At 41.0% G+C, this 20989-nt stretch overlaps 1 protein-coding gene across 1 annotated transcript in view; it reads left to right on the top strand.

Annotated features, from left to right (window-relative positions):
- Positions 1–20989, top strand: part of LOC143297367 (uncharacterized) — a 115073-nt gene that overhangs the window by 79599 nt on the left and 14485 nt on the right. The window contains exons 37-45 of the mRNA XM_076609676.1: positions 283–447; positions 1392–1490; positions 3185–3279; positions 5051–5198; positions 10046–10163; positions 11500–11592; positions 13265–13367; positions 15175–15403; positions 19159–19440. Coding sequence (XP_076465791.1) covers positions 283–447; positions 1392–1490; positions 3185–3279; positions 5051–5198; positions 10046–10163; positions 11500–11592; positions 13265–13367; positions 15175–15403; positions 19159–19440 — 1332 coding nt within the window. The remainder of the gene's footprint in view (positions 1–282; positions 448–1391; positions 1491–3184; positions 3280–5050; positions 5199–10045; positions 10164–11499; positions 11593–13264; positions 13368–15174; positions 15404–19158; positions 19441–20989) is intronic.

Here is a 20989-nt window from a genome sequence, read left to right as displayed (position 1 = left end):
AAACGACAGGATTTTATTTGTTTTGTTGTTGTACAGCTGCTGTGTGGATAGTTTTTATCAAATGTGATCTGCAAGTGGATTACAGCTGCTGTGTGGATAGTTTTATCAAATGCGATCTACAAATGGATTTGCTATTTATTGTTCATTGTCTGAAGATGTTCTTTTGACATGTTTGTTAAGAATAAATGTACTTCCACAGCACACAATATTTGTTGAGATTAAGAAAGTGTATTGTGAAAAACATGTTTTATCTGTGCACAACAACATTTAATGTGTTCACAGGAAGGTCGACTTCGACACGAGGACATTGGACTGGTGTGGAAGGATTACCCAGAATCCCTTCACCCATGGCTTCTGCGCCTGACGGAGGAATACGACTTGACCTTTCCACTGAAGGATGAGCAGGTCAACTTGGTGCCGTGTCTGCTGACGGAGAAAGAACCTGAGGTGGATGTGTGGGCCATGATAGTCGTCTGTAGGAGTGTCTTGTCTGATAACTAGTTGTGTGGGGAATGATCGTCGTCTATAGGAGTGGTCGTCTGTAGGAGTGGCTTGTCTGATAGTTGTTGTGTGGGGAATGATCGTCGTCTGTAGGAGTGACTTGTCTGATAGTTGTTGTGTGGGGAATGATCGTCGTCTGTAGGAGTGACTTGTCTGATAGTTGTTGTGTGGGGCATGATCATCATTTGTGGAAGTGACTTGTTGATAGTGGATGCGTGCGGAATGATCATCGTCTGAAGGAGTGACCTGTCTGATAGTTGTTGGTGGTGTTATTGTTTGTGTTTGTCTTTTTAGATTTCCCAGTATTTGTGACATTTATTTCTCTATCTGTGACATTTCTTGATCACAACCCTCACAGTGATGATTGATGCATTCATTTTCTTTTGTTTTTTCTTTCTTGTTCTGTGTCCTTGTGCGTTCTGTTGTATGTCTTTCTATTTAAAATTAACTGTGCTTGATTTATCTTTATTTGTTATCATTTGTTCATTTATTTCTGAAGAACAGCAAATGAGGTCGCTTAAATTCAACACTCAGTTTATATTGATATAAGCTGACAGTAGGGACAACAGCAAAAGTAAGAGCTGTATGATCAGTGGACTTTCCACTGCAATGGAAATTCATTTGCAGCTTATTTTTTTCTGAAGGACTATGACTCTCAGACTTGGAGGCAAGATTGCACTGGCTCGTAGTGCTGCGGCCTTAGGGGCTGGTTGGCCTTTGGAAACCATCCCAAAACTGACTGTCCTTAAACCCTTGTGGCCTAAAGAGTGGGATTGTACTTGGGTAAGACACTCACCACTGTAATCACATTCTAGCCCAGATAGGTGGGACACAGTTGCCCAACATGACTGACTGTCATGGTTAAAACAAAGCCCCATGTCTGTGTGCAGTTTGAATGGCCTGAGGTGGAGAAAGGCAGTGGGCTGCTGGAGACCAAAATGACCTACAAGTTTGATTATCTGCCTGCTGGACTCTTCAACCGGGGACAGGTAAGTCAGGTTTGGTGGTGTTCTCATAAGAGGTTCTCCCTGACATATTTTAGAAACTCTTAGCTGATTATTTTTCCTCAGTTTTGACCCATGCACCTTATGATAGAGTGCACCTAGTGTATGGTTAAAATCTGTCATAATACTGTCTGAATCAGAAACTTACCATGGTTGACCTCCAAATCTGGAAGTATAATGTTCATGGTGGAAAAAATTGAATAGACATTTCCGTCAGCTGCTTCTTGAAATGGCATCCAGGCCTGCTGTGTTTGCGGGAGCACTGGATGTCTGAAGGAGACAGTGTTCTCTTATAAAAACTGGCCATCTTTGCCACACATCATTGCCTGAAGTCTGTCAGTGGATCCTGGAAGCACGTTTTCATGACTACCATCACGGTCAGATTAAAGATGGTGGAAGAGCAACAGAGCAGACAAGCGAGCAGATGACGCAACTTGTTACGAGAGTTCTGATGATTCTACTGCTTTTTCATTCATGGGCTGCGACTCTTGCTTACACTTGTATGCATGAGCGGGCTTTTACATTAGGACCAATTTTACTCCCGCCATGTAGGTAGTCATAATCTGTTACTTGAGGGGGGTGGGGGTGGGGGGTGGGGGGGTGCATGCCAGGTGTGTTCTTGTTTACATGACCCACCAAATGCTAACATGGATTATGGGATCTTTAACATGCATATTTAGTCTTCTGCATGCATATACACATGAAGGAGGTTCAGACACTAGCAGGTCAACACATCTGTTGACCTGGAGATCGAAAAAAAATCTCCACCATTTACCCTCAAGGCCCCATGATAGGAACCTTAGTTCCGATGATGACCTCACAGCCTTGACCTCAGCTTCGACCGAAGGTGCACACATGGTCATAACAGCGGTGATGATCAACCCATCGTTTCCATAACCCACTGAATGCTGACATGGATTACAGGATCTTTTAAGGGGTGTATTTGATCTTCTGTTTGTGAATACACATGAAGGGGGTTCAGCCACTAGCAGGTCAGCACATCTGTTGAGCTTGGAGATTGGAAAATTGGGTGTAGGTTCCCAAGATCTAACCAGCGCAATAGGTTTCTGAATAGGTCAGCATCGGTTCCTGTCTTCTTTTTTCAAGCATAAACGGACCACACTATACGCTTTGACCCTTCATTGAAACAGAAACTGTGGACCTTATGACATGCTGCACTTTATGTATTGTTAAAATCAGATTTTAGGAGGTTGTAGTTTATAAACCAAAGCACCTTGTAGTCAGTATACTAGAGTGCTGAAACGTTTTTGGTTGTACGCAGATCTAATGCACTGACATAGGATGAATGCAAAGTTGGTGGAAGCCGCTCTATAACCAGATCTGACAAGACTGCATGGCCTTATGTACAGGACCGATATTTGGAATATTTCAGAGCTGCTTCAGATCAAAAATGGAATATGAAATTATGCTAAATGTCCCTTCACACACACTGATGATTGTAGGCATTTTATTAAAGTATCAATTTTCACATTTTCATGTTATTGTTTAAAAGGAAGAAGGGGGGGGTGGGGGGGGGGACAGGGTTTCAGATCGAAAACATTCTGTATTCTTTGATGTTGTGATTGTGTTCCAAATTCCATGAATTAGGTAGATCTGGACTTGAATCATTTGAAAGGTTTTTCATAAAAAAATTTGTTTTGTTTTATTTTTATTTACAGGTGCGTCTCCATGAATTCAGTGACAGTTCACTGGTTTGGAAACGAGGCTCCTACCTGCGTAAAAATGGTCACCTTTGTCTCGTCAGACAGACAAGGTAACACAGGTTGTTGTTGCATTCAAGATTTTTAAAAGAAATTTTATTATATAAATATTCAAGCCCAGAAAGACAGATGGCAGTACACTTCTCAAAATTACAGAGATGTCAGTCACTTCTCACAGTTATAGGCATTTCCCGTGTGGTCCCGTGTGCAGCATGCACTTAGCGCACATAAAAGAACCCATGGCAACAAAAGGGTTGTTCCTGGCAAAATTCTGTAGAAAAAAATCCACTTCAATAGGAAAAACAAATTTAAAAAATGTAGTGTAGCGACGCACTCTCCCTGGGGAGAGCAGCCTGAATTTCACACAGAGAAATCTGTTGTGATAAAAAGAAATACAAAAAGAAAAGAAAAGAAAAAAAACACATTGTGGATGTGAGGCAAAAGGAAAAACACAATCTTAACAGTGAATACAAAATTAAAAGCCAGTTATGCTTGATAATTCATGAAATAAACGTGTCACCTTTTATCAAATCTTGGAAACATCAGTTCAGAGCAGACAAAAATACTAATTTCATAAAATGAGGATATGGGCAAACTCTAATGATATAGTTTAAAAGAGGGTTGCATGATGACTGTTGTAACCTTGTATATATCGATATGTGTAGATTTCTGATCCATTGATGTTGATAATTGATAAAATAGCAATCACAACAAACACAACAGATGGTGTGTTTGTCTGAGCCAGTGCATTGAATCGATACTGAAAATCTGCATTATATTATCAAAATAACTGATCTGTTTCAATCTTCAATTTCTGTGTCACTGGGGTGTCAAGTCAACCAAAATGTCATCATATTTTAGACAAACAGGATCAAGGAACATATGTGATGAACAATAGTGTGATGTTACCTTGGCATCTACATTTATCTGGTGAAGAATTTCAGATCAGACTCAAGTCTGCTGTAAGATTAGAAGCACATTTAGACAGACACAACAGTGATTTGATTCATAGGTTTGGTGGTATTACGTTAACAATCAGTGTTTGAAATTTGGAAGGGCTGGTCAATGCCTTTGTCTCAAATGTGCATCAGTAGTATGCTGGCTGTGACAGTGCACATGCGTCGTCTGCTTTATTATCTGTCGCCATGTCAGTTAGTTCTTCAGCAAGCAGTGCACTTGGCTACATTTAAGCTGATGGGTATTGTCTCCTCACACAGTGTGAGACTCCCAGCATGTGCAGACAGACTCACCAGTGTGTGGCTTAGCTAGCTAGATAGGTCTGTCTCCTCATACAGTGTGAGACTCCCAGTGGAGTGGAGTGGTAGCCTAGAGGTAACGCGTCTGCCTAGGAAGCGAGAGAATCTGAGCGCGCTGGTTCGAATCACAGCTCAGCCGCCGATATTTTCTCCCCCTCCACTAGACCTTGAGTGGTGGTCTGGACGCTAGTCATTCAGATGAGACGATAAACCAAGGTCCTGTGTGCAGCATGCACTTAGCGCATGTAAAAGAACCCACGGCAGCGAAAGGGTTGTTCCTGGCAAAATTCTGTAGAAAAATCTACTTCGATAGGAAAAACAAATACAACTGCACGCAGGAAAAAATACAAAAAAAATGGGTGGCGCTGTAGTGTAGCGACACGCTGTCCCTGGGGAGAGCAGCCCAAATTTCACACAGAGAAATCTGTTGCGATAAAAAGAAATACAAATACAAATGTGTAGACAAGACTCAACAGTGTGTAGCTCAGCCTATGGCGCTCTGTCTCCTCACACGGTGTGAGACTCCCAGCATGTGTAGACACACTCACCGGTGCATGACCATTGACAGGGACTCGGAGCTGGTGGTTCGAGCCCAAGGTCCACGCCCTGACAACATCCTGTTCCTTGTGCATGAGGTGTTTGAGGGACTGATCCTGGAGTCCTTCCAGGGTGTGACCTACGACTACCTCCTCCCCTGCCCCGAGTGTCTGAGGCTGGTGAGTGGTGGGGGTGGGGCAGGGTTTGTGTTGGTGTCTGTGTGAATCAGAATCGTGAGTGGTGGTGGGGGCCATGTTTGTGTTGGTGTCTGTGTGAATCAGAATCGTGAGTGGTGGTGGGGGCCATGTTTATGTTGGTGTCTGTGTGAATCAGAATCAGAATCGTGAGTGGTGGTGGGGGCCATGTTTGTGTTGGTGTCTGTGTGAATCAGAATCGTGAGTGGTGGTAGGGGCAGGGTTTGTGTTGGTGTCTGTGTGAATCAGAATCAGAATCGTGAGTGGTGGTGGGGGCAGGGTTTGTGTTGGTGTCTGTGTGAATCAGAATCAGAATCGTGAGTGGTGGTGGGGGCCAGGTTTGTGTTGGTGTCTGTGTGAATCCGAATCGTGAGTGGTGGTGGGGGCAGGGTTTGTGTTGGTGTCTGTGTGAATCAGAATCGTGAGTGGTGGTGGGGGCCAGGGTTTGTGTTGGTGTCTGTGTGAATCAGAATCGTGAGTGGTGGTGGGGGCAGGGTTTGTGTTGGTGTCTGTGTGAATCAGAATCGTGAGTGGTGGTGGGGGCCAGGTTTGTGTTGGTGTCTGTGTGAATCAGAATCGTGAGTGGTGGTGGGGGCCAGGTTTGTGTTGGTGTCTGTGTGAATCAGAATCGTGAGTGGTGGAGGGGGCCAGGGTTTGTGTTGGTGTCTGTGTGAATCAGAATCGTGAGTGGTGGTGGGGGCCATGTTTGTGTTGGTGTCTGTGTGAATCAGAATCGTGAGTGGTGGTGGGGGCCAGGTTTGTGTTGGTGTCTGTGTGAATCAGAATCGTGAGTGGTGGAGGGGGCCAGGGTTTGTGTTGGTGTCTGTGTGAATCGGAATCAGAATCGTGAGTGGTGGTGGGGGCCAGGTTTGTGTTCGTGTCTGTGTGAATCAGAATCGTGAGTGGTGGTGGGGGCCAGGTTTGTGTTGGTGTCTGTGTGAATCAGAATAATCATCGTAAGTGGTGGTGGGGGCCAGGGTTTGTGTTGTATTGTGTTATATTTCTCTTTTTTGTCACAACAGATTTCTCTGTGTGAAATTCAGGCTGCTCTCCCATTTTTTTGTATTTTTTCCTGTGTGCAGTTTTATTTGTTTCTCCAATCGAAGTGGATTTTTCTACAGAATTTTGCCAGGGACAGCACTTTTGTTGCCGTGGGTTCTTTTACATGCGCTAAGTGCATGCTGCACACGGGACCTTGGTTTATTGTCTCATCCAAATGACTAGTGTCCAGACCACTACTCAAGGACTAGTGGAGGGGGAGGAAAATATTGGCAACTGTACTGTGATTCGAACCAGTGCGCTCAGATTCTCTCACTTCCTAGGTGGACGTGTTACCTCTAGGCCATCACTCCGCCAGGGTTTGTGTTGTTGTCTGCGGGAATCAGAATCAGAATCATCATCATCGCAGTCATTGTTATTTGTTGTGAAAACTGTGAGTAAAGGTTTCTGGACACAAGAATAAAGGATAAAATCAAGGAAACTGAATGTCAGATGCGTGAGTCATAACCTGACGTGTACTTTGAAACGTTTGTGTATGGATTCTGCTGGTCGAGGTTGAATAGGGTTGTACATGTGTGTGTGCTACGTGCGTGTGTGTGTGTGTGTGTATGTGCATGTGTGTGTGTGTGCGTGCGCATCATAAAAAAAATGTTCATTATAGATTGAGCTTCTTTGCCCTGGTCATTAAGTATAAATAAAACAGACAACAATTTTTTAGATGCACACACAAGACAAGATTAAAAGAAAATATTGAGACAATAGATATGTGACAAGTGTTGTTCATATAGCAGGAGCAGTGTAAATCTTCAACACACATTTAAAGAGTACCAATGTTTGCATCAGAACAGAGACTCGTGCACACGAGGTCAGGCTGCATCAAGCACAGGTACCACATTTCCTTTGGAAAGTAATGCAGAGAACAAGAAAATTCATGAGTACTGGTAGTCTTCAGTTTCATATCTTACCACTCTGGGTGATATCAGTAAACGCCGGAGTCATGTCCGAGTACTGGTAGTCTTCAGTTTCATATCTTCCCACTCTGAGTGATATCAGTAAATGCCGGAGTCATGTCTGAGTACTGGTAGTCTTCAATTTCATATCTTCCCATTCGGGGTGATATCAGTAAATGCCAGAGTCATGTCCAAGTACTGGTAGTCTTCAATTTCATATATTCCCACTCTGAGTGAGTTATATCAGTAAATGCTGGAGTCATGTCCGAGTACTGGTAATCTTCAATTTCATATTTTCCCACTCCGAGTGATATCAGTAAATGCCGGAGTCATGTCCAAGTACTGGTAGTCTTCAGTTTCATATCTTCCCACTCAGAGTGATATTTGTAAATGCCAGAGTCATGTCCAAGTACTGGTACATGTAATCTTCAATTTCATATCTTCCCACTGTGGGTGATATCAGTAAATGCCAGAGTCATGTCCAAGTACTGGTAGTCTTCAGTTTCATATCTTCCCACTCTGGGTGTTATTAGTAAATGCCGGAGTCAAGTCCAAGTACTGCGAGTCTCTAGTTTCATATCTTCCCACTCTGAGTGATATCGGTAAAGTACTGGTAGTCTCAGTTTCATATCTTACCACTCGGAGTGATATCAGTAAATGCTGAGGTCATGTCCAAGTACTGGTAATCTTCAATTTCATATCTTCCGACTCCGAGTGATATCAGTAAATGCCAGAGTCATGTCCGAGTACTGCTAGTCCTCAGTTTCATATCTTCCCACTCCAAGTGATATCAGTAAACGCCGGAGTCATGTCCGAGTACTGGTAGTCTTCAGTTTCATATCTTACCACTCTGAGTGATATCAGTAAATGCCAGAGTCATGTCCGAGTACTGGTAGTCTTCAGTTTCATATCTTACCGCTCTGAGTGATATCAGTAAACGCCGGAGTCATGTCAAAGTACTGGTAGTCTTCAGTTTCATATCTTCCCACTCTGAGTGATATCAGTAAATGCCGGAGTCATGTCCGAGTACTGGTAGTCTTCAGTTTCATATCTTCCCACTCTGAGTGATATCAGTAAAGTACTGGTAGTCTTCAGTTTCATATCTTCCCACTCTGAGTGATATCAGTAAATGGTGGAGTCATGTCCGAGTACTGGTAGTCTACAGTTTCATATCTTCCCACTCTGAGTGATATCAGTAAAGTACTGGTAGTCTTCAGTTTCATATCTTCCCACACTGAGTGATATCAGTAAATGCCAGAGTCATGTCCGAGTATTGGTAGTCTTCAGTTTCATATCTTACCACTCGGAGTGATATCAGTAAAGTACTGGTAGTCTTCAGTTTCATATCTTCCCACTCTGGGTGATATCAGTAAATGCCAGAGTCATGTCCGAGTACTGGTAGTCTTCAGTTTCATATCTTCCCACTCCGAGTGATATCAGTAAATGCCGGAGTCATGTCCGAGTACTGGTAGTCTTCATTTTCATATCTTCCCACTCTGAGTGATATCGGTAAAGTACTGGTAGTCTTCAGTTTCATATCTTCCCACTCTGAGTGATATCGGTAAAGTACTGGTAGTCTACAGTTTCATATCTTCCCACTGTGAGTGATATCAGTAAAGTACTGGTAGTCTTCAGTTTCATATCTTCCCACACTGAGTGATATCAGTAAATGCCAGAGTCATGTCCGAGTATTGGTAGTCTTCAGTTTCATATCTTACCACTCGGAGTGATATCAGTAAAGTACTGGTAGTCTTCAGTTTCATATCTTCCCATTCCGAGTGATATCAGTAAATGCCGGAGTCATGTCCGAGTACTGGTAATCTTCAATTTCATATCTTCCGACTCCGAGTGATATCAGTAAATGCCAGAGTCATGTCCGAGTACTGCTAGTCCTCAGTTTCATATCTTCCCACTGTGGGTGATATCAGTAAATGCCAGAGTCATGTCCAAGTACTGGTAGTCTTCATTTTCATATCTGCCCACTGTGGGTGATATCAGTAAATGGTGGAGTCATGTCCAAGTACTGATAGTCTTCAGTTTAGTTTCATATCTTCCCACTGTGGGTGGTATCAGTAAATGCTGGAGTCATGTCCAAGTACTGCTAGTCCTCAATTTCATATTTTCCCATTCAGGCTGATATCAGTAAATGCTGGAGTCATGTCCAAGTACTGCTAATCTTCAATTTCATATCTTACCACTCTGAGTGATATCAGTAAATGCCGGAGTCATGTAAAAGTACTGCAAGTCCTCAATTTCATATCTCCCATTCGGGGTGATATCAGCAAATGCTGGAGTCATGTCCAAGTACTGATAGTCCTCAGTTTCACACCTTCCCACTGTGGGTGATATCAGTAAATGCTGGAGTCATGTCCAAGTACTGATAGTCTTCAATTTAGTTTCATATCTTCCCACTGTGAGTGATATCAGTAAATGGTGGAGTCATGTCCAAGTACTGATAGTCTTCAATTTAGTTTCATATCTTCCCACTGTGAGTGATATCAGTAAATGCTGGAGTCATGTCCAAGTACTGATAGTCTTCAATTTAGTTTCATATCTTCCCACTGTGGGTGATATCAGTAAATGCCAGAGTCATGTCCAAGTACTGGTAGTCTTCATTTTCATATCTTCCCACTCTGAGTGATATCAGTAAAGTACTGGTAGTCTTCAGTTTCATATCTTCCCACTCCGAGTGATATCAGTAAATGCCAGAGTCATGTCCGAGTACTGGTAATCTTCAGTTTCATATCTTCTCACTCTGGGTGATATCAGTAAATGCCGGAGTCATGCCCAAGAAGTCTTTTTTATGGCTGCATTCCATTTTCTGTGGGATTCAGATGGTTCAGACACCATAAAATGATGAAGAGGGTGTTAATTTTGTTGCAGTACCTGAAGGGCCCCCACATGTTTTCGGCGTCCATCGTGCGCCGGGCGGCGGAGCTGAAAGCTCCTTTCCTGCAGTGTCTGAAGTACTTCCACACTATCTCCATCGTCGAACTGCAAGGTCAGTGACAGGGAAGATTCATTGGGTTTTTTTTGTTATTTTGTTGTTTTTGTTGCTTTTGAAGGGAATTATTAACACATTTCTGATGGGTGCAGTAACCGAGTGGTCAAAGTGTTGGACTTTCAGTCTGAGGGTCACAGGTTCAAATCTCGGTAATGGCGCCTGGTGGGTAGAGGGTGAAGATTTTTTCCGATCTCCAGACCTGCTTATGCCTGAACCCACTTTGTGACATCAAATGCACACATTAAAAACCTCACCAAAAAAGAAACAAATTTCACAAAAATTTTTAAAAGTACTCAAAAGTGTATAGATGTCATGTTTAATTTGGAAAAAAAAAATGAATGGAGAATGTCAGTTTTGTGCTCAGTATTGTCATGATGAGATAAGTCAGAACCATGGGAAGATAACCAACATCCATCATTTTTAGAAAAAAAATGCAAAATGATATGAAAAGTTAAATCAAATTACTGTATTTGATGGGTGGATATGGTATTGAAATATTTGCTAAGGCACTGAATAAACAACCAAGTGCAGTTTTATTCTTTTCATCTTCTATCGTATTGTTCTATGCACAAACATTCACACACAAACACACACACACACACACACACACACACACACACACACACACACACACACACACATGCTCAAACACACCTACCCACAAACAAGATTACAACAGACACACACACACACACACACACACACACACACACACACACACACACACACACTGACTTTTTTCAGCACAAAACGCAAAGAAAGGCATGTTAATTGGCAAAGAAAATCCATGTGGAAGGAAAATGACTGAATTTAAGAGAAGGGAATTGTGCTCTTCAATTCAACATACACGTTTACTAACTGTTAACACCCTCGGACAGCTGATACAAACTCACATGGAACAAAATATTGATGCTTTGTATTTCGTGATCACAGTCGTCACAATGATGATTTATGCATTCGTCCTCTTTTGTCATTTTTTTGTCTTGTGCCCAAGGATGTTAGTTATGTTATATATCCATAGCATGACTCAAAATGAACGGTGGTTGATTGATTCTTATGTGTTATCATTTATGTATTTATTACTTTAGAATTTTGCATTCGCTAAAAAAAAAGTTTCCATATATTACATTAAAATTTTTCATTACACAAAAAATTATTTTTTTAAAAAGTTGTCCGTTTATTACCTCAAAATTTTGCTTTAACCCCCCCCCCCCTCCAACCCCACCCCCGTCTCCTAAAAAAAAACAACAACTGCATGATAATCACTATCAGATTCCTTGTGAGCAGTGCACAGCTTTTCAACAGATTTATGATGTCTTTTTATTTATTGCAGCCTGCATGCCACCAGAGGGCACCGTGGACTTTGACCTTCACCTTGTTCAGGCTGTACGAGGGTTGAAGGAACTGCAGCGAGACCTGGCCGCAGGTAAAGGGGACGAATGTTTGATGTTTTGTTTTCACCTTTTTTTTTTTCTTTTTTTTTTTCTCAAGGCCTGACTAAGCGCAATGGGTTACGCTGCTGATCAGGCATCTGCTTGGCAGATGTGGTGTAGCGTATATGGATTTGTCTGAACGCAGTGAGGCCTCCTTGAGCTACTGATACTGATACTGACACTTGTTTTCACCTGTACCAGGATAGCAGTCTGTCTGGAGATATTTTGTTGTTGTTGTTGTTCTTTGGTTGGTTGTTTTTTCCCCTGTAAATGGGAAACGTTAACCTCTGCACTGCTGCTGACTTAGTATATACTTGTCAGTGAAGGGCTGTCACCTCACTGAGGTGAACAGAAGCTGACAGGTCAGGATGTCAGTCACCACCACCACCACTCTGTGTTTGGACTTGTTCTTCTGCTTCTTGGGACTGCATTGCTTTTGTTCCGTAACATTGATAACGGCACTGGAAAGCACACACACAAACAAGAGAGGCAAGGCCTTCAAGACTCACTTGTGATAAATTAAGTCCCCTTGCATTAATTACAGAGTAATTTCCCTTTTTTACTATCTGCACCAAAATGTTTGCAAAAATAAATAAAACTTCCGTGCTTAGCAAAAGAAGTTCCTGTTTGAACAAAAAATGATAATAATGACTGCTCTTGTTGTTGGGTCAGAATATCAGATCAAAGTGCCAAGTTTAGAGAATACAAAAAATATAAATATAACAGGAAATGCAGTTTGCATATAATTAAGCTTCATTATTTATTTTTTTGTGCCCATCCGGGAGTGCAATATTGTTTTAAACAAGATGACTGGAAAGAACTGAATTTTTCCTATTTTTATGCCTAATTTGGTGTCAACTGACAAAGTATTTGCAGAGAAAATGTCAATGTTAAAGTTTACCACGGACACACACACACACACACACATACAACCGAACACTGGGTTAAAACATAGACTCACTTTGTTTACACAAGTGAGTCAAAAAAGCAGTTGCTGCTGCACTTCAAGCTCTGCTACACTGATCACATTTCACCAGTCTGGCAGTCAAGGGGTTAAAACAAAGGACTTATATTCAGTCTCTTCACATACGCACTTAACCATAACTGTGGTGTGGTGTGTCATTGGAGTTGAATTTTATTTTTGTAATCGAATGTCCAAAATTTGATGATCTTAGAAACCAACTTATTCTTTAAAAAAAAAAAAAAAGTAAAAAATCAAAAAAATCAAAAACATGAAGCCAGAGTCTGTTTTTTTAACTTTTGTAATTGATTCAAAGATGAAGTGGGAAGGAGGGTGTGTTAAAAGCTGGGAAAATTCAAGAAGAAGGGAAAGATTGTCATGGGATAAGTCATTTTCGTTATTTTATCTCTGATTTCATGTGTTGAATTGACTGTTTGCATCCTTTCTTCTTTTTTTTTTCTTTTTTCTTTTTTGTTAAATCACCAAACAAAATTGCTTATTCAACTTTAAATGTTTTCAATAACTTTGTACAAGCAATGCATATGTTGCAATTTTCTATCCTCAGTACATCAGCGGTGGTCAAAAGATTTCATATTCTTGGTACTCTGTGTGTCTGTTTGTGTGTGCGTGTGTGTGCATGTGTGTGTGCGTGTGTGTGTGTGCACGTGTGTGTGTGTGTGTGTGTGTGTGTGTGTGACCTGCAGACATCTTTGTGTCCTTCTGCAAGAAAGATGAGGCGGGAGACAAACCAGGGGCAGTCACTCCAGCCAGAGTGTTGGCTGACATGGAGCAACTGGGCTACAAAAGGTGAGTTCTGCTGATGGTAAAACAACACCTGACTCAACCCTTTGGGGGAAAAAATCACCTCAAGGTGTGTGTGTATGTGTCACACACACACACACACACACACACACACACACACACACACACAGAGAGAGAGAAACACACACACTCAGAAACACACACACACACACACACACACACACACAGAGAAACACACACACACACATTCTTTCTCTCTCCATCTCTCTCTCTCCTTCTTTTCTCTTCTCTCTCTCTCTCTGTCTCCCTTTCTGTCTCTCTCTCCATCTACAAATGAGTATTAAAATATTTTTATGCACAGATACTACAATCAGCTTCTGTGAACACTTGCAGTTCTAAACTGGTCTTAAGACAGTGCGAAATATTGTGAGTGCATTCACAAAACTGACTTCTGAGCGAATATGATACAGTTCACACACACACACACACACACACACACACATGCACACACGCACACACACAGAGCAACTCGGCCCGTAGACGGAATGGCAACAGCAAATTGGGATCACCAGTTTAGTGATCAGCAAATCTGGAATTGGAGAATCATGGAACAGGCAGTTTTGTGGATGACGCCAAGTTGTCTTGCCACACAGGCAGAAGACAGAGCAGTCATGCTGTGCCCTTGGTCTGGAACTGTCAGCCCTGGAGCTGTCTCAGAAGATGGAGAATGTAGCTATGTACTAAACTGTGGGTTGTGAAATAGGACTCACTCTGAAGACAAGCGTTGTTGTTTCTCATCATAGGTCCTTCTTTGGGGACTGTGCTATATGGGAATGTCAGTGGACAGTAATTTCACAACCCACAATTTTGTACAGACTTTTTTTTCCAACTTTTTAACAATTTTTTTTTTTTATCCAGACAAAGGTTTACAGATAAAAGTATGATATTGTATACTGGGAAGTCACAACAGCATATTGTTCTGAACATCAGTCATTCCACATCAGGATTGTTATGGGTAGAACAGTAAACATTTACTCAAACATTGACATATGTGACATTGTAATGCCCAGCTGACAATGAAATGATGATAATGGCAGAATTTCAAATATCTGTTTCACAGATTGATTCCATGTTGTATTACTGTGCCCGGTTTACATCAAAATAATTTAGGCAGAACAATGAGTATTCATTCACATTGATTCCATGTGATATTACGATGCTTAGCTCAAATCAAAACATAGTCGGAACAACAGGTTTTTTGGTACAGACTTTGTCGTAGACTCAGCAGTCATCATTTGTATTTTCACCATATCTGTTTGTTTACTCTGAGTAGACCTGACTTGATAGGAGTCAGTCACATTCTTTTCTCTCTGTGTGAGGAAGAAGCATACACATTATGATTTTGCCACTGTGTTGTCTGAGCTCTTGTTTACATGGGTGTTTATCAAGAATACATATTTAGGAAACTTGTAATTGACTTCTCCCTCTTTAGTCTGCATGAATAATGATAATAATGAGTACTTTTTGAGCACTTTTCTCTGTGAAAGGGAGCTGAAAGCGCTTTACAAGAAACATTAAACACACGAACACATGCAACTGTAGTATGATGCAGGCATGCATTTGTAGTGCTTTGTGTATCGAGACGAGCTAAGGGAAATAACTCCAGTTAATGGGAACGGAATAAACGTGGCTTACACAGAGGCACTCTGTCTGGACTCCATTTGTCCCTTTACATAATATTACAGCAACAACTTACAAGAAAAAAGAAAAGCAACAATAATTTTTTTTTTTTTTTAATTTACATGACCAGAAAGAAATCAGAAAATCTAACATCCCCAACTGTTCCTTGCAGCTGGGTGGCGTCCAGTAACAATGGCTATTCCATGGACGAGATGGCCAAAGCGATTATGGACGCTCCCCTCTTTGTTGCCTTCATGACCAATGCGTATGTGGCTGACGAGGAGAGCTGCAACCTGTTCAAGTACGCCCGCCTCACCCTAAAGAAGCAGATCTTGCTGGTGACGATCGGCACAGGCATGGAGTGGAGGCAGAGCAAGCTAGGCATTCTGTTGTCTGATGAAGTGAGTGTTGTGTCATAATATGTTGCGGTGCACTTTTCGTCGCTCGCAGAGCGAGAAGTTGACTGTATGACGACATGCGCAGCCCACCACCGTAACTGGCTTTTCTGGGTGTGCAATGCTTTTGTTCAGGTAACTTTTCGGCAGAGCTTATAAATGGATCACTTCAAATAAGTAATGGCTAATATATGACAAGAAACAAGCTCAAAGTATAAAAAGAGGACTAAAACAAATAATGGGTGTAATTATAAAAACAAACATATCTTTTCAAACTTCAAAGATTGTCACTGAAAATGTTCAGAATCCTTTCTTCAGAACAGCAATTTCCACAACGAAATTTTAGCCTTTCGGTGACCTGGAAAGAAAGGAAATGGCGACACGCATGCACATGCAGGGAGCCCCTATGACAATCTGATGAAAGTGGGCCTGCACACCCTCCCTGATATCATACTTTTCGGCCGACAAGACGCTTTTTTCTGTTTTTCTTTTTTTATACTCAAATCTGACCCCTGCGTCTTATAGGCTGTACGCTCCATATCTGAAAACTAAATTTTGACCGCCACTTGGTGCCACCTGTCACAAAAAACTCTGTATATATCCAAGATCACAGTAAACACTCATGATCACGCTGAACAGCAACACTTAAGTCTTAACAGTGTTTGATTCAACATGGTTCATGTTCACCATTGTATCGATTTGAAACCAAAAAGCGTATTACACCAAATTTCAGTTGAACGTGATTGCAGTTCACCCTTAGGCCTTGAAAAAAGAGCTGAGATGAGGATAGATTAATGGTGCAAAAGTAAACAAACTACAAGTGAACTGATTGTTATTCGAAATCAGAACGCAAAGCGCAATGGCAGACGGAACTGAAAGCACGAGTAGTGGACTGGATTCTGATTGGACAAGTCAGTGAACGAGGGCTTCACAACAGTGTACTTTCGACTAAAGGCTATAAAATTGTTTGTTTTTTTTAAAAAAGGTAATAAAAAAAAAAGCAGATAACAAAGCAGACAAATAGAGTAACCGAGCCAAGTCAACAAAGGAAAAAAAGCAAGTTTAATTCTGATCCAGTTTTCCAAAGATGACGTCACTACTCAGAAAACAACATCTGCTGCTACAGAGCCATGATGGAGGACTTTCACTTTACAGCATATACGATCAAACAGCAACTGTGCCCGGTGGATTAAGCTATGGAGTGCAAGGAAGGAACAAGCGAACACATGCACATAAGTGAATGTGACACACACACACACACACACACACACACACACACACACACATATACACACACACACACACACACACACTGATGAGCTGATGAGGATATTCCCAATCTGGACAGAAAGGAAAAGTCTCATCGATTCATCAAGTCATTGACTGACACTTGCTGCAGTATGCATCTCTCAGGTGACCTCTCAGGAAGTATAAACAGAGCACCAATTAGAGACTGGACTGTGGAAAACAGACCTAATGTAACAATTACAAACAGCCTCCAGTGGCAGTTACACCATGTTGTAGGTGGGCCCAAGTGTTTGTATGTCTTGTAGATAAAATATGTACATTTGCTGATGTGGCTCAAACTCCCCGAGTGTTCCTGCCAAATTTAAAATATTCCAACTAAATTTCCTGATTGTTCCTACAAACACTTGACAGGGGTTGGCATCTCTGCTCCACGGAATTTTTCCAGCATTCAGGCTCATGACTGTTTGCATGTTCGATCCCGATAAATGGGGCAATTTAAAGAAAAAAGTTATTTTGAACATATATAAGGCACACACATCCAGTCAGCTGCCTCTGCCAATAATCCCCCCAAAAGTGAGTGTCCTCCATACCATCTGGTGCAAAATGGCTCTATTCACCACAAGAGGATGTTTTCTGAGAAGCGACATCATCTTCAGAAACTGGATGAGAATCTGATATGTTTTTTAGTCTGCTTTTTGACTCGGCTCTCTTACTCCCTTCATCTACTCTGTTATCTGCTTTCTTTCTTTTTCTTTTCTTTTCTTTCTTTTTTTCTTTTTTTTTACGCAATTAACAATCTGGAGCAGTTGAATGAACACTGAAGCATGGACTACATGGTGCTGTTCAGTGTGATTATGTGCATTTATTGTGATGTTATTAAACATCAAATTTTTGTGGTGACAGAATTGTTTCCACACACAGATAGGGCACATGCATCTGGTAAGATGCAGGGGTCAGATCTGAATTTAAAAAAAGCAAAAATCAAGAAAGTATGGTATGTATGTTACAGATTTTTTTTTTCTGTGGCCAGGTGTACATCAGCGTGCAACAGCCATGCATCCGATAAGATGCAGGGGTCAGATATGATTTTTTTTTTAATAAAAAAAAAAAAAAACAGAAATTATGGTATGTATGTTACAGATTTTTGTTTCTTTTTATTATGTTTTTTCTGTGGCCAGGTATACATCAACATGCAACAACATTGCATCCAATTAGATGCAGGGGTCAGATTTGAAATTTTTATCAGAATAAAACGCCAGAAATTACGACATGTATGTTACACTTTGTTTTGGTTTTTTTGTTGTTGTTTTTTTCTGTGGCCAGGTGTACATCAACAATGACAACATGCAACAAACATGCATCCGATAAGATGCATGGGTCAGATATGAATTTTTTTTTAAATAAAAAAAAAAAAAAAAAACACAGAAATTATGGTATGTATGTTACAGATTTTTGTTTCTTTTTATTTTGTACTTTCTGTGGCCAGATGTACATCAACATGTAATCAATTTGCATCCGATAAGATGCAGGGGTCAGATATGAATTTTTTTTAAATGAATAAAAAAATTTTTAAAAACACAGAAATTATGGTATGTATGTTACAGATTTTTGTTCCTTTTTATTTTGTACTTTCTGTGGCCAGATGTACATCAACATGCAATCAGTTTGCATCCAATAAGATGCAGGGGTCAGATATGAATTTTTTTTAAATGAATAAATAAAATTTAAAAAAACACAGAAATTATGGTATGTATGTTACAGATTTTTGTTTCTTTTTATTTTGTACTTTCTGTGGCCAGGTGTACATCAGCTTGCAATCAGTTTGCATCCAATAAGATGCAGGGGTCAGATATGATTTTTTTTTTAAATGAATAAAAAAAAAATAAAAAATAAAAAAACCACAGAAATTATGGTATGTATGGTACAGATTTTTGTTTCTTTTTATTTTGTTTTTTCTGTGGCCAGATGTACATCAACATGCCATCAATTTGCATCCAATAAGATGCAGGGGTCAGATATGAATTTTTTAAAAATGAATAAATTAAAAAAAAACAACAGAAATTATGATATATATGTTACAGATTTTTGTTTCTTTTTATTTTGTACTTTCTGTGGCCAGGTGTACATCAACTTGCAACAAACATGCATATGATAAGTTGCGGGGGTCAAATTTGAATACTAAGAAAAAAAGACAAACAAAAAAAAACCCCAAATTATGGCAATATATTGCAAATTTTTTTAATTATTATTTTTGATCCCCCCCCCCACCCCCCTTAATTATTATTTCATTTTATCTGTGGTGACCAGGTGTACATCAACATGCAACAAACATGCATATGATAAGATGCAGGGGTTAAATTTGAATATTAAAAAAAAAACTAACCCACAAAACCCCAAGAAATTATGGTATGTATATTACAGATTTTTTTTTTTTAATCATTTTATTTTTTATTTTTTTTGTTACCCCCTTTATTATTATTTTTTTTTTTTTTTTTTTTATCCGTGGCAACCAGGTGTACATCAACATGCAGCAGCCAGACCGCTACCCCAGCAAGCTGACGGAGCTGAAGACGGCCCTGACAGACCGCCTGAAGAAGGGGACGGGGGAGGGGGAGGGTCTTGGGGATCCGCCCCCCTGCTTCATCAGCTACTGCTGGCAGAACTCTGCGCGGGCCGTGGCCCTGGGGTCAAGGACAACGGAGGGGGCCACAGGGTTCGGCGACCCCCGCGACATCAAGGACTACCTGGCAGGGAAAGGCATCGACTGCTGGATCGACGTTGAGCGCGTGGGACTGGTACGAGACGGCCGCTTTCGGTTCGGTTCTTGCTTGCCTCGGCTCGGCTCGGCTCGGCCCAGCTCCTGGAAAGTCTTTCTTTTTGAGAATGATAGGAAATGATGATGATAATGATATGACGATAATGATAGTTGTTATGTTAATGTTAAAGATAATAACAATATCATTTGTGATAATAATGATAATGATGATGATTATTATTATGTCATTCTTCTTCTTCTTCTTCTTCTTCTTCTTCTTATTGTTGTTGTTGTTATTATTGTTTTCAGTTGCAGTAGTAGTAGCAGTAGTACTATGACTTTGATGTGACAGCATGGACTGTACTGATGTGTGATGTGTCATTACAGCATGGACTGTACTGATGTGTGATGTGATGTGACAGCATGACTGTAGTGATGTGTCATTACAGCACGGACTGTACTGATGTGTGATGTGTCATGACAGCACAGTCTGTACTGATGTATTATGTGCCATTACAGCACAGACTGTACTGATGTGTGTGATGTGTCATTACAGCACGGACTGTACTGATGTGTGATGTATCATTGCAGCACATACTGTACTGATGTGTGTTGTGTCATTACAGCACGGACTGTACTGATGTGTGATGTGTCATTACAGCATGGACTGTACTGATGTGTGTGATGTGTCATGACAGCATCGACTGTACTGATGTATGATGTGTCATTACTGCACGGACTGTACTGATGTGTAATGTGTCATTACAGCACAGACTTTACTGATGTGTGATGTGTTATTACAGTACGGACTTTACTTATGTGTGATGTGTCATTACAGCATGGACTGTACTGATGTGTGTGATGTGTCATGACAGCATCAACTGTACTGATGTGTGTGATGTGTCATGACAGCATCAACTGTACTGATGTATGATGTGTCATTACTGCACGGACTGTACTGATGTATGATGTGTCATTACTGCACGGATTGTACTGATGTGTAATGTTTCATTACAACATGGATTGTGCTATTGTGTGTTATGTGTCATGACAACACGGACTGTTTGAGGGAAGTGTGCTGGTGTGTGGATGCATCACGACAGCACAGACTGTACTGGTGTGTAATGTGACAGCACAGACCACACTGATGTGTCGTGTGTCATTACAGCACAGACTGTACCGACGTTTGTGATTTGTCACTACACCACAGACAGTACTGATGTGTGATGTGCCATTACAGCATGGACTGTACTGATGTGTAATGTGACAGCACTGACCCTGCTGATATGTTGTATGTCATTGTCATTACAGCACAGACTGTACTGATGTGTGATGTGTCATGACAGCACGGACTATACTGATGTGTCATGTGTCATGACAGTTTGGACTGTATGTACTGACGTGTGATTTGTCATTACAACAAGGATTGTACTGATACATGTAATGTGTCATTACACCACAGACAGGACTGACGTGTGTGTGATGTCATAACAGCACAGACTGTACTGATGTGTGCGTCGTGTGTCATGACACCACAGACCGCACTGACGTGCGTGTGATGTGTCATGACAGCACGGGCTGTTTGAGGA

Source organism: Babylonia areolata, chromosome 22 (genome assembly GCF_041734735.1).
Source record: "Babylonia areolata isolate BAREFJ2019XMU chromosome 22, ASM4173473v1, whole genome shotgun sequence".
Classification (NCBI taxonomy): Eukaryota; Metazoa; Mollusca; class Gastropoda; order Neogastropoda; family Buccinidae; genus Babylonia; species Babylonia areolata.
The sequence above is the reverse complement of the archived record's forward strand: the minus strand, read 5'-3'. Positions and strand labels throughout refer to the sequence as shown.